Genomic DNA, 12,802 nt, shown 5'->3' with positions numbered 1-12,802 from the left:
GGGGGGGGGGTGGCGGGGGAGTGATAAATACTTGGAGGAAAAATTGTAGGATGTGGAGAGACAGGATGTGAATGGGACTAACGGCATCAATCTTGGGAAGAGTGGCTGCACACTGAGTGGGCTGAACGATGTCTGTATGTGAGGTTCTCCTGCATGATACTCAGGTGGTGTCCTACACATCCTTGGGTCATCCCAAGGCAGTTGACGGCTAGTAGAGGACTTTGAAAATGAAATCATATGTGGCAGCACAGCAGTTGATCTGTGCATAGTGAAATCTCATACACAACAACGTGGTTTATTGTTGTCACATGTACTGAGATACAGTGAAAAGTTTTGTTTTGCATGCCGTCCATACAGATCAGGCCCTATGTAAGTACATTGATGTAGTACAAAGGGAAAAACGGTAACAGAATGCGGGATATAGTGTTACAGTTACAGAATGCGGGATATAGTGTTACAGTTACAGAGAAAGTGCAGTGCAGGCAGACAATAAGGTGCAAGGGCCACGGCAGGGTAGACTGGGAGAACAAGAGTTCATCTTTATCGTACAAGAGGTCCATTCAAGAGTCTTGAATATGCGGGATAGGAGCCATCCTTGAGCCTAGTGGTGCGTGTTCTCAAGCTTTTGTATCTCCTGTCCGATGGGAGAGGGGAGAAGAGAGAATGTCCGGGGTGGGTGAAGTCTTTGATTATGTTGGCTGCTTTCCTGAGGCAGCGAGAAATGCAAACAAGAGTCCATGGAGGAGAGGCTGTTTTGTGTGACGGACTGGGCTGTGTCCACAACTCTCTGCAGTTTCTTACGGTCTTGGGCAGAGCAGTTGCTGTACCAAGCCGTGATGCATCCAGATAGGATGCTTTCCACAGTGCATCTGTAAATAAAAAACAAGTAATAACAGTACATGTAAGTATTCATCACACAGAAATATTTGAAATCTGAATGGGAAACAAGTGCCCTTCAAGAAATACTTGACAATTATAAAGGATTCAAAAGTAACTACAATGAATAAGTGCATTTTAAAAAGTGTTACAGGCCCTCCCCGGGTTACCATCGCCCAACTCATGGACAGCCCATTCATACCAACAAGCGTTTGGGAGACTGGCAGGATGGATGGGGGTGGATTTACTGGCTGCTGTGGGGCTATAGGGAACGGGGTACTTCCCGTGCTGTCTTTCCCCACCCCTGAGTCACAACAATCGCGGGCGGGGTGGAGCCGAGCAGAGCTGGGAGCGCTGAGCGGGCACTCCTCACTCACTGAGTCAGCGAGGCTGGCTGGCGGTCGCTCTTCCTGCGCCTGCCCACTCCCCCCTCATAGCTGTGTCTGGGATCCTCTCCCACACCCATTGTTTATTTCTGACTTGGGAACAGTTCTCAGGAACTGAACCCTGTCGTAATTCGGGGACTGCCTGTGTAGTTTCATACTCAATTACTCACAAAATGTGTTATAAGGTTAAAATAACTTTTAAAAATTACATCAGATACACAAAATTATCACTGACCTATGACCTGAATTTGCTTGCAATCAAATATCACTCAATCTACTGTACTTGGTTAGCTGTGAAGAACCTGCATTTCTAGGCTGGGAATCTCACCCCATCTATCCCACCTACTCCCACAGAGGGGAATGGGACACTTTGTGTGTGTGTGGTGCAGGGGCTGGGGACAGTGTGGCAGTGGGTTGTGTAGGGCTGGTGAAAAATTCTGTGTAAACAGGAGTCTGTTTTCTAACTCTGAGCCAAAGCAGCTTGAGAGATTTGAGCAGAGACAGAAACCAAACTGAGAGTTGAGAGCAGAGAGAGAGGGAGAGAGAGACTGAGCTGAGAGTTGAGAACAAAGACAGACTGAGCTGCCCAGATCTCATATTGTGTCCCAATTTGAATTAATGTAACTCTGCTTTATTAGTAAATGACAAAGTGGTTCACATTAAAAATAACAGCATGGATTGGTTGAAGTGTTTCGCAAGGCAGAACATACCAACGACTACATGTCAACCTAACCCTGCCGTGGGGAATGCACCGTGCTCTGAACCCAGATGGTGTTAAGGGACTCAGCAAATCCCAACAGCAAGGAAGATTTTCTTTTGCAGAGACTACTGAACCACCAGTTCTGGAGGGGTTTCAGCTGAAGGGTTACGATGCTCCTGTATCTGAGGTGCAGTCCCTGAGTTTAATCATTGTTACATTGCAAGTGAACACCTACATGAGTTGGACAATCGGGGAATAGAACCCGACCTTCTCACAGACATCAGGTTTGTTATAACTGAAATATGTCATGAAATTTGTTGTTTTGCGACAGCAGTACAGTGCAAGACATAAAAATTACTATAAGGTACAAAAATAAATAATAGTGCAAAAGAGGAATAACGAGGTAGTGTTCTTGGGTTCATGGACCGTTCAGAAATCTGATGGCGGAGGGGAAGAAGCTGTTCCTGAATCGTTGAGTGTGGGTCTTCAGGTTCGTTCACCTACAGCTGAGACAAATCCATTTTAGTGATGTTAATGGGGGATAAAAGTTGCAGGAATATTGGGGAGGTCCCCCTCTGCTCCTTGAAATGGTCCCATGGGATATTTTGGATATTTCTGAGAGGAGACCAGGGTTTCAGTTTAACCAAGACTAAATACAAGTATCTTTTAAAGAATAACGTCAAGCTATACATGTTTAGAGATTAGAATGATTCAATTCTGAGGATGTGACTCCAGTGCACCACCCTTAAGAGGTCAAGGGCAAAATAATGAAGTTGTAGGGAAAGTGTGCCTGATGCTGGTGTGTGAGTACATGCGGCTGGGATTGTGGCCTTCTCCACAGTGTCCATCAACACAGACAGTGGGGTTTCTGGGAGAGCAGAGCAGCGATAGAAACCAAACTGGGAGAGGAGAGCAGAGGTAGAGATTATATGTATTTATGTTTTTCTTGTGAACGCTGCTTATCTGATGCTCTGTGCCTGTGATGCTGCTGCAAGTAAGTTTTTCATTGCACCTGTGCACACATGTACAGATGACAATAAACTCGACTTTGACTGAGTCATAGAGAGACACAACATGGAAGTGCCCTTCGGCCCATCAAGTCTGTGCCGACCACCCAGCACCCACCCATATTAATGCTGCACTAGTCCCATTTTTCTCCTCCACACATGCCCACCAACTCTCCCCAGATTCTACCACTCACCTACACAGGACAACTGGCAGTAGCCAAGGAACCTACCAACCCCGTACCTCATTGGTATGTGGGAGAACACTGGAGCACTCAGGGTGTCAGGGAGAACGTGCAAACACCACACAGACAGCACTGGGGGTCAGGATCAAACCTGGGTCGCTGGAGTTGTCAGGCAGGAACTCTGCAAGGGGTGCCACTATGCTGCCCTCTATGAGCATTTGGGGAATAAGTGCAGAACTGAGGCAGAAAGTGATGAAATTGGACCTAAATAAGGCAGCATTTCTACTGTGTGCAGTTAATCCCCTCGTCTCCTCATGTCAACACTCCACAACCTCTGTTCCATCTAAAGTGCACAGGGATAATCAGATGGATTCTCTCCAGACACGGTTCTGTGTTAAAATGATAGGGAGCTCATTAACTTGCTACTAGAACTCCCAACACAGTCACTGATTTATCCTTGTTCCACAGATATCTAGCCAAGCAACAACCCCATTAGTTGCCAATAACATTCAGTTTGTTAGATCAGGGAGACGTCTCCCCTTTTGTTGTTCTTACTGAGGGTAATTATCAACCACTGTGTCACACAACACTTACTGCATTATCTCTGTTACCATCCAGGCGGCTCCCGGAGTTTCAATAGTGTCAGCTACCGTAGCCTCTGAGTCAGATGTTTGTGGATTTAGTTCCCAGACAATAGAGCTGAAGGTAGAATCCAGCTCATACTTCAGTGCTGTACAAGAGCAGTTCTGTAATGCCAGAGGTGACATTTTAAGATGAGCCATTAAACCACAATCCTATTCACATTCTCAGTGGCTGTAACACGTTCCCAGGCATAAACCTGTGAGTCATAATGTGGTTATAGAAATGCAAGACTTTCTTTAAACATTAAATAGCCAGCAAGTTACCCAAAAAGGTGTTAAGCAGTGTACTTTTTCTTGAGTCCAGATGAAGGGTCTTGACCTGAAACGTCGACTGTCCATTTCCCTCCATTGATGCTGCCTGGCCTGCTGAGTTCCTGCAGCGTTTTGAGTGTACTTTCCCAGTTGTCAAGTACTTAATTACAGACGACTCAGTATCTTAATAGAAATGTTGCCTGTGACAAACAGACTGTGTACCAGTTGAACAAAGTTACCAGTGGAACTGTAGGTGAAAGATAGTGCCACCGTTTACAGCTCACTTCATTTAATTGATTAAATATTTTCTTTGGATATCACCATGTTTGAGCCTTTGGGAAGGAACTGGAGATGAGTGGAATTATTCCAAGTTATTGTAAGATCTTAGAGTGAATGGACTCAGTCTTTTTCCCAGGGGTGGGGAATCAAGAACTAGAGGGCACCGGTCTAAGGTGAGAGGGGAAAGATTTAATAGGAACTTAAGGGATAACCTTTTTACACAAAGGGTGGTATCTGTGTGGAATGAGCTGCCAGAGGAAGTGGTTGAGGCAGGTACAATAACAACTTTTAAAAGGCAGTTGGACAGGTCCATGGATAGGAAAGGTTTAGAAGGTTATGGGCCAAACGCTGGCAAATGGGACTAGCTTGGATGGAGCATCTTGGTCAGCATGGACCAGTTGGGCTGAAGGGCCTGTTTCCATGCTGTATAACTCTATGACTCTTTCCTGACATCTCCTACTGCCTCAGCTAATTGCTGCTTGGACCTACATCAACGCCTTTCCATTGTCCAACCTCTCCCTGCGTCCCACCTGCCATCCTCTGTAAACGAGCTCAGCTAAAATACAAGTTCCCAAATCTCATCATTCTGTGCTTCCTGTACGTCACGTTTAAATCCCTTCCTCCCTCATTTTAAACACTCTGGGCCGTGCCATCTTCTCGCAGCTACCATCGGACAGGAGGTACAGAAGCCTGAAGTCCCACACACCCAGGTTCAAGAACAGCTACTTCCCTTCAACCATTCAGTTCTTGAAACAACCTGCACAACCCTACTCACTACTTCAGTGTAACAACACTATGGCCACTTTGCACTACAATGGACTTTTTTTGTTCTAATTGTGTTCTTTCTTGTAAAAAAATGTGCAAAATTTATGTTTGTTACGTTTCTCTTGTGAATGCTGCTTCTCTGATGCTATGTGTCTGTGATGCTGCTGCAAGTAAGTTTTTCATTGCACCTGTGCACACATGGACTTGTGCATCTGACAATAAACTTGACTTTGACTTTCCAGTCCTCCTTTGCTCCTCCTGCCCCGGACCATTCCTAGTTTTATTTAATGCACTCTTATTGACCAATGCCTTCAGCTGCTGAGGCTCTGAACTCCAGAGTTCACTCGCTAAATCTTGTCACCTCTCCATCTGATTCTTCTTTTAAATGCTTTTTAAAACTCATCTCTTTACCTAACATCAATTTTTGTATTTGCTGTAAATATTTGTTTGATAATCAGTTCCCTGAGGCCATTAGGATACTTGCTACATTAATGGTGCTACATAAAAGAAGATTGTTGTTTGAATCAGTGCCAGACTTCAGGAAAAATGCCAGCGGTGAGATAGTGAAATGTGCTGAGATTAAGTGTTGAAATCTATCATGTGAGATTATTCATCATGTCTTAGATGCCAGTGCATGTTCCTTGCTCCAGTCTGGCTCAGTTTGAACCTGAAATGATAACATGCTCATTAACTATGTAGTTAGCTGCTGTATTTGTTCAGTTAGGTGACTCATACGTGTAATTTTGTAATGCTAACTTTGATCGACTCCAGTGAAGTTTAGTTAATCTTTGAACAGCATGGGATCCATTGAGAATGCAAATGTTTACAGCATGACTGGTACCTCTTAAAACATTAATCAAGGGTTTGTTTGTGCAGCCCTATCTTATGACACTTTTTATTTGTGTATATATAAATTGTATGTATATATTTACTATTCAAACATTTTGAGTTACAAAGAACCACACAACAGAAGAAAGCCATTCTGTCCTTTGAGTCTATTCAGTTACAGACAATGGTGGAACATTTCAACTGAGACATCGCAATGGGAACTGAAGTAATTGGATCAGGGGCCTGCCCCATAAATTGGGCAGCTAGTTTGACCCAGTGATGAACTAGGTTAAAATAATCCACCATTGTATGTCCAATTTAACCGACAGTGGACATTTAATCATTCAAAAGAAAGATTGGTATGAATTATTCAGTCCAGAGTTCGGTCCAAAGTGGATTTCTCGAGTGGAAGTGAACCTACGGAAGTGGGGTGGAGAGACTGTGAGAACTGGGATCAGACTGAGCTGTCCGAAGCTTTGAAAACAAGATCATTGCACAAGAGCCCCTGGTCAGATTGGAGTGGGGGGGGGCAGGGGGAATTGTTTTGGATTGCTTTTAACATTTGAGTAATTGAGTTGGAAACTGTGTTGGAAGGAAAGTTGGGAAACTGCCAGTGCAAATTATTGGAAAATGGCTTTAGTTTAGATTTCTTGGTTTGTTGTTTGGCCACTCTGACCCTAAGATGACGTTGTTTGTTTCTGGTAAATGCTGAGAGGAGAGAGGAAGGAAAAGTAAGCTGGTCTTGTAGTCCGAAGCTAGTCTGGCTCCCGAATTCGGAAAGCTTGGCCTTGTTCCAAGGTCTGACACCCATTGTGTGTAAGGACCGATGCACAGTGGCAACTCAATTCATCTGCAGCCCTTTGAAGTCAAGCCAACACCTTCTGTGTGGACTTACACCTCCAGCCTTAACCAGCCAGCAAGCCCCACCCTCTCCAACCGCCCCTGCTACAGGCTCACCAACCACCCACTGCATCCTACAGCACTTGGCGGTCGACCATGAGAAGGTTGGAAACAAGGCCCAGCAGGGTCATTAAAGGAGGACATGGGGAGGGAATGTCCTCAGGTTCCAGCGTCTGACATTAGAAACGTGGATGGAGCAAAGTTTGACTGGGTGAAGTGGTTGAAGGCAGGAGGTCAGATGGTGGGAGTTCCAGGAACGGGGCTGGTTAGGGTGGGGAAGTGCAAGTCTCCAACCCCTCCCCCACTCCCTCACCACTGCCTCCCCCCACCCCCCCACCACTGCCTCCCCCCACCCCCCAACAACCCTTAGCCCCCACCACCAACCTCTCCCCACACCACCCCGTCCCACACTCCCCCACTAACACCCCTACACACCTGACTATCCCCTCCCCCACATCCCCCACCACCAAACCCTGTCCCACGCCACCCCAACCCCTCCCCCACACCACAACCACCCCAGCCCTGAGTTTAAGCTGGAACTCGCCCTCTGCACGCTGAACACACAGCATGGAAATGTCTGCACACTGAACTCTGCTTCTGAATGTCAGGGTCTGGAGTTTCACAAGCAGAGTTCTGCGTGTTTCTGATATCACACTGTTACTCTGTGCAGTCACTCCTCATACACTAACTTTGTGAACCATGGGAACATTTTAAATTCAAGTCAAGTCGAATTTATTGTCATGTGCACAAGCACGGTGAGGTACAGGTACAATGAAATACTTGCTTGCTGCAGCACCACAGGCACATAGGTTCAGACACACACGGAATGTAAATTATACCACGTGGTGAAAACAAGGACTGTCCAAAACGAGACCTTAGCTGAAGAAACAAAGACACAACCAAATACAAGTCCATGGCAGTGCAAGAGGTGGTCCGTCGTGTTCCGTTGCTGAGGTAGGGTTATGGTTGTGCAGGTCGGTTCAAGATCCTGATGGTTGCAGGAAAGTAGCTGTTCCTGACACACTCCTTTGAAGGCCAATATGTTCTGTCTGAGACACAGAGCTGAGACTGACCAGGCCTTTGTTTAGCTGTGGAAAACCTTACAGTTGGGGACGAATCCTACCCCTCAGTCTCAATTAGCTACCCAGCTGCAGGAGACAGTGCCTGGGAGTGCTCACTGCTCCCTCGGTCTGTGCTTACCCCTTTCTGACGGGGAGGGATCACTGAGCAGAGGTCAGGCGAGGGCACCCTTCCCCCATCCCACAGCCAGCGTTTGCATATTAATAACTTGCTTAGCATAATTGCAGTGATCTGAGAAGAGGTTATGTAACTATGGGGCACACAGCTAGTTCGACTTGTCGATCCTTTTAACGTCTGTGTGTCCCAATGAGATATCCAGTGGTCTCAGCTTGTATAATCCCAGCTCTCCATGGGAGTGATGAAAGAAACATCTGCTCCCCATCTCTGGTCACGTTTTGTAATAACTATTTCACAGGGTAAAATAAAATCATTAAAAGCCAGACTCCACTGGAACCCTTGAAGTCCCTTGATGATGCACAAACTAATACCACAAGGTCATGCGGACTCGTGACCTCTTGCATCTATTTAAAGGTCATTCTAGTTCAAGTGCTGAACTCAAAGCTCTTGCCTCTGGTCAACGAGAGATTTACTTCCAAGGTCACAGTCCCTTTCAGATTTTCTTAAAGGGAACTGTAAAGAGGAGTGAGGTTTTCCACATCTAAACAAAGGCCTGGTCAGTCTCAGACAGTTCTCAGCTCTGCATCTCAGACAGAATGTATTGCCTTTCAAAGGAGTGTGTCATTGGATTTGAAATGTGTACCATGGCTCACAAAGTTAGTGTATGAGGAGAGATTGCACAGAGTAGATGTGTTCTCTGGTCCACGGAAAGGTGGGGGTTGATTTAATCAAGGCTGTTGAATTGAAATAAGAACATCAGAAACAGGAGCACGAGGAGGCCATCCGGCCCGTCGAGCCTGCTCCGCCATTCAATAAGATCCACCGTTTGTTGTTCCACTGGAGCAAGAATTAGTTGTTGACGTGGGACTGAAGCTCCGTGTAAATGAGCTATGTACCGGGGACGAGAACTCATCCCTTTCCCATCAACGAGCCACTTGCTCCGCCCAGTACATCCTGCCGGTGTCTTGCTTATTCTCCTGGAGTTCCCAAAAAGAGGAACCCATTGAAATGAAAAGTATGGCCTCTTCAGTTCGTTATCATCTCATGCTACTGCTGAAGTTTATTTTTCATGAGTCTCCCCTTTCTCTGTCTCCTGACTCTTATTTGAGGCTGACAGTCACAGACTTGAAATGACAAAGCTGTGCGGAGTAATGGGATGTCTGAAGGAGATAGACAAATGCACCGTGATGTTGGATCAGGCTTGGAGGGAGGTGTGAGGTGGTCCTCATCTCTTCCCTTGTTACTTTGAACAGGCTGGGGCTTTCTTCTCTGGTGAAGTGAAGACTGAGGAGTGAGATGGGGGAATGATTTGAGATTGCAAAGGGGTTGGACAGGGTGGATGAACGGAAAGTTCTTCCACTTTCAATGAGACGTAAACAAGGGGCCATTTCTACAAATAAATCCAGGAGAGAATTTGGGGGAAATGCGGGGCGGAGAGTGGCTGAGGTGAGCAGCAGAGATACGGGATAAACAGATGAGGGAAAACAGGATAAATGGATGAAGGAGAGAGGAACCGAGTCTGAGGTGGGAGGAGCAGAAACACTAACATGGACAACTCAGGCACAATATCCCACAACTATTTATTGTAGGTTCCACAGATTTAGTTCTCTTTCCCCACCCCAGTGATCACCCTCCACTTGGGAAATGAGTGTGAACAGACTATTCAACCATGGGAGGAGGACCTCATAGTCCAGTCCTGATATTTGTTGATGCCTTCCCATTGGAATCATTCCTGCAGGACTCCATTAGGAGCTAATCCCCAGCTTGTTGTTAGTTGTAGAAGCCATCAGCTTCCCCTTCCGGATCAACAACTCAGCACAGCCCATGCACCCATTTTGGGTGGGTTCAACACCATTGCTTTCAACATCAGGCCTCTTCTGTTGGAGACTTACTGAGGGGTCAGTGGAAGATCCAACATCCTTCATGATGGGCGACAGAACAAGGTGTCCATTGAAGTATTGGGCGGGGGTGAGGGCTTTTCCAGCTCAGGTACTGGTTTCAGCTCCATCGTTCATGGAACATAGAACAGTACAGCACGGGAACAGGGCCTTCGGCCCACAATGCCTGTGCAGATCATGATGCCAATTTAAATTAATCCCTTCTGCTTGCACATGGTATATTCCCCTAAATGCCTCATAAATGTTGCTATTGTATCTGCTTCACCACCACTGCTGGCTGCACGGTCCAGGCACCCACCACTCTCTGTGTGAACAATTTGCCCCGCACATCTCCTTTCAACTTTCTCACTCTCACCTTAAATCTACGCCCTCTAGTATTAGGAAAAAAGACTCTATCTACATTATCTATGCTTCTCATAATTCTATATACTTCTGGAAGTGCACACTACTCAGGAACAGACCCATTCCATCCACTTGTAAATCTTTATGTTATACATTTGTCTGCTGTTGTGTGGAGCAGGTGTGAGAACAGATGTTACCTGGACAGTTTAAGAGCAGGAGTATGCGCTGATTATTAGCGCAGCCCTCTAATCACCAGAAACAGTTCTGAACTCTGTCAAAACCCTTCACGTGATCGATGTTGTTCAGGTATCATGACACAACATGGACACTTGGATGGGCTCCCAACCACAGGGGAATCAGTGAAGCTGTAGCCCAGGGATGGGAGATCTGAAGGGAGATAGGGACAGCAAGCTGACGACTGTTCACTAATAGGCGTCTTTACCTGTACCTTTCCTCGCTAAGGTTACACCTGTGAGCGAGATCGGCTGACCTTCACCTTCTGCCAGACGCTGAAGCTTTTGGACCGATGTTACCTTCAGACCGTCCGGGCACAGTGCTGCAAAACGTGCCAACGACATGGAACAAGAGACCGCGGCAATGAGCGCATCTCACGGAGATGAGCAGCGGACCTGGAATGCAATGCAGCAAACAAGAAACTTTTAAGAAAATAACGATACGAGGAGAAAGTATTACAGGGACTGAAAGGCACAAAAGCAATTCAGGAAAAAGATATGTAAGAAAACACTGAAATCTGGAGTTTTTTAATATTTATGTATATATAAATGAGAGAGACATTCTTTCAGTATTCTTGTTCATGCAACCATTTAACAGGACAACAACCCTAACTGTTGATTGAAGCCAAGATTTTACAGTGTTGAGGTTGCAGGATAAGGCCTGAGGCCCATGGTTGCTATAGTTACACATGTCCTTTCAAGTAAATGGTGCTCCAAAGTTTGAAGAATGACACTTTCCCATTGACAACACGACCTCAGCCGTCTCTTCAAAGTGGTTCGGGGATGGGCGAGAATGAACGTGTCTCCTGGTGCTCTGTGTCTGAGCAGTGCCCTGTAACCTATCCTGGGTGTTGCCGGACAGCACAGAATCTTTTCATACTTGAACGTTTTTTTTATATGAAACCTATTTTCAACTTACAGAAGTTTTTGTTGAGCATTTATCATTCTGATTAATGTACATTATTCTGGAAACAGAACTGTGGTGCTAATACTTAAGAAGCATTGTACAACCTATACCTATCACAACAGGACACAGGCCACACTGATCTCTGTACTGAGTAACGTGTGTGTGTGAGTATGTTACTACGGAAATGAACACTCTCTTATTGCAACGAGGGTCATGTCAAACAGCTGTTGATGATGTTTGAGTCTCTAGTGTATACTTTCCTGGGGCAGCATTAAAATGGAATCTTTTTTTTATATTCTGTCCATATACTTTCCAGGTTTGAGTTTAAGACATACAAGACAAACGGAGGCTATGTAATCCGTGCCAGCAGAGTAATCCCTTCAATCCCATCCCCCTCTTTATTTCCCTGTACCCCTGGAACTGATTCACTCTCACCTCCTCATCAATGCTCCCTTGATTTGTTTCAAACCTAACTGCACTAAGGGCAATTTACAGTGACCAATTTAACCTCCCGGCACAACTTTGGGACGTGGGAGGAAACAGAAGCAACCAGGGGAAACCCACGCGGTCGCAGGGAAGACGTGCAAACTCCACACAGACAGCACCCGAGGTCAGGATTGAAGCTGGGTCACTTGAGCTGTGAGGCAGCAGCTCTAGCCCTGCACTGCCTGAAGCAGAATGAGTGAGAAGAGGGAAAGAAATTTCACTCTGCCTCTGACCTGGGTTGTACCAAATCTGGAAATGCTTAACGCTAAATCTAAACGCAAAAGGAAATGGCACAAAATTATTTTTCCAGCTCTGATATGCTCATTTAACAAGGACAAGCTCAAAGCCTCCCCAGCTTCTCAACTAACAGAGAACGCCCCTCGCCGGTGTTCCATTTGAGTCCTCGCTGGGCAAGAGATCTTGTGTCCATGTTGCTGTGTCCATGTTGCTGTGTCCCAGGGGACTGCTGGAGACTTGCCTGCAGTTTGAATGTTAAGTCAGGATGATGAGTTCAGTGTTCAGGCAACTTTTATACGTTTACGGTTCTTTTATTAAACTTGTTTTATCAAAACCTTTGGCCTAATTGTTGGAGATTGATTTTGTGCCTGAGGATTTAGTAACAGGGATTTTTTATTGTCTCCTTCGACATGGCTATGATTGGCCAGCTTTTATTGCCCATTTCTTATTGCTCTTGTTGGTGAGCTGTTGCCTTAGAGTCATTCAGCTGCAGAAGAGGCCCTTCGGCCCATCAAGTCCATGCCAACCATCAAGCACCCATGTACACTAATCCCATTCTATTCCCCCCACATTCCCCTCCACACCCTCCGGATTCCACCTACACACTGGGGGCAATTTACAGTGGCCAATTAATCTTCCAAATCACACGGCTTTGAAACTGGAGCACCCAGGATCAGAGGAAGAAC

At 45.9% G+C, this 12,802-nt stretch overlaps 1 protein-coding gene across 1 annotated transcript in view; it reads left to right on the top strand.

Annotated features, from left to right (window-relative positions):
- LOC127584088 (A disintegrin and metalloproteinase with thrombospondin motifs 7-like) overlaps positions 1–12,450 on the top strand; it is a 169,218-nt gene extending 156,768 nt beyond the window's left edge. The window contains exon 24 of the mRNA XM_052040647.1: positions 10,716–12,450. Within this exon, the coding sequence (XP_051896607.1) occupies positions 10,716–10,873 (158 nt within the window). The 3' untranslated portion in view covers positions 10,874–12,450. The remainder of the gene's footprint in view (positions 1–10,715) is intronic.
- The last annotated feature ends 352 nt before the right edge of the window (positions 12,451–12,802 follow it).

Source organism: Pristis pectinata, chromosome 28 (genome assembly GCF_009764475.1).
Source record: "Pristis pectinata isolate sPriPec2 chromosome 28, sPriPec2.1.pri, whole genome shotgun sequence".
NCBI lineage: Eukaryota > Metazoa > Chordata > Chondrichthyes > Rhinopristiformes > Pristidae > Pristis > Pristis pectinata.
The sequence above is the reverse complement of the archived record's forward strand: the minus strand, read 5'-3'. Positions and strand labels throughout refer to the sequence as shown.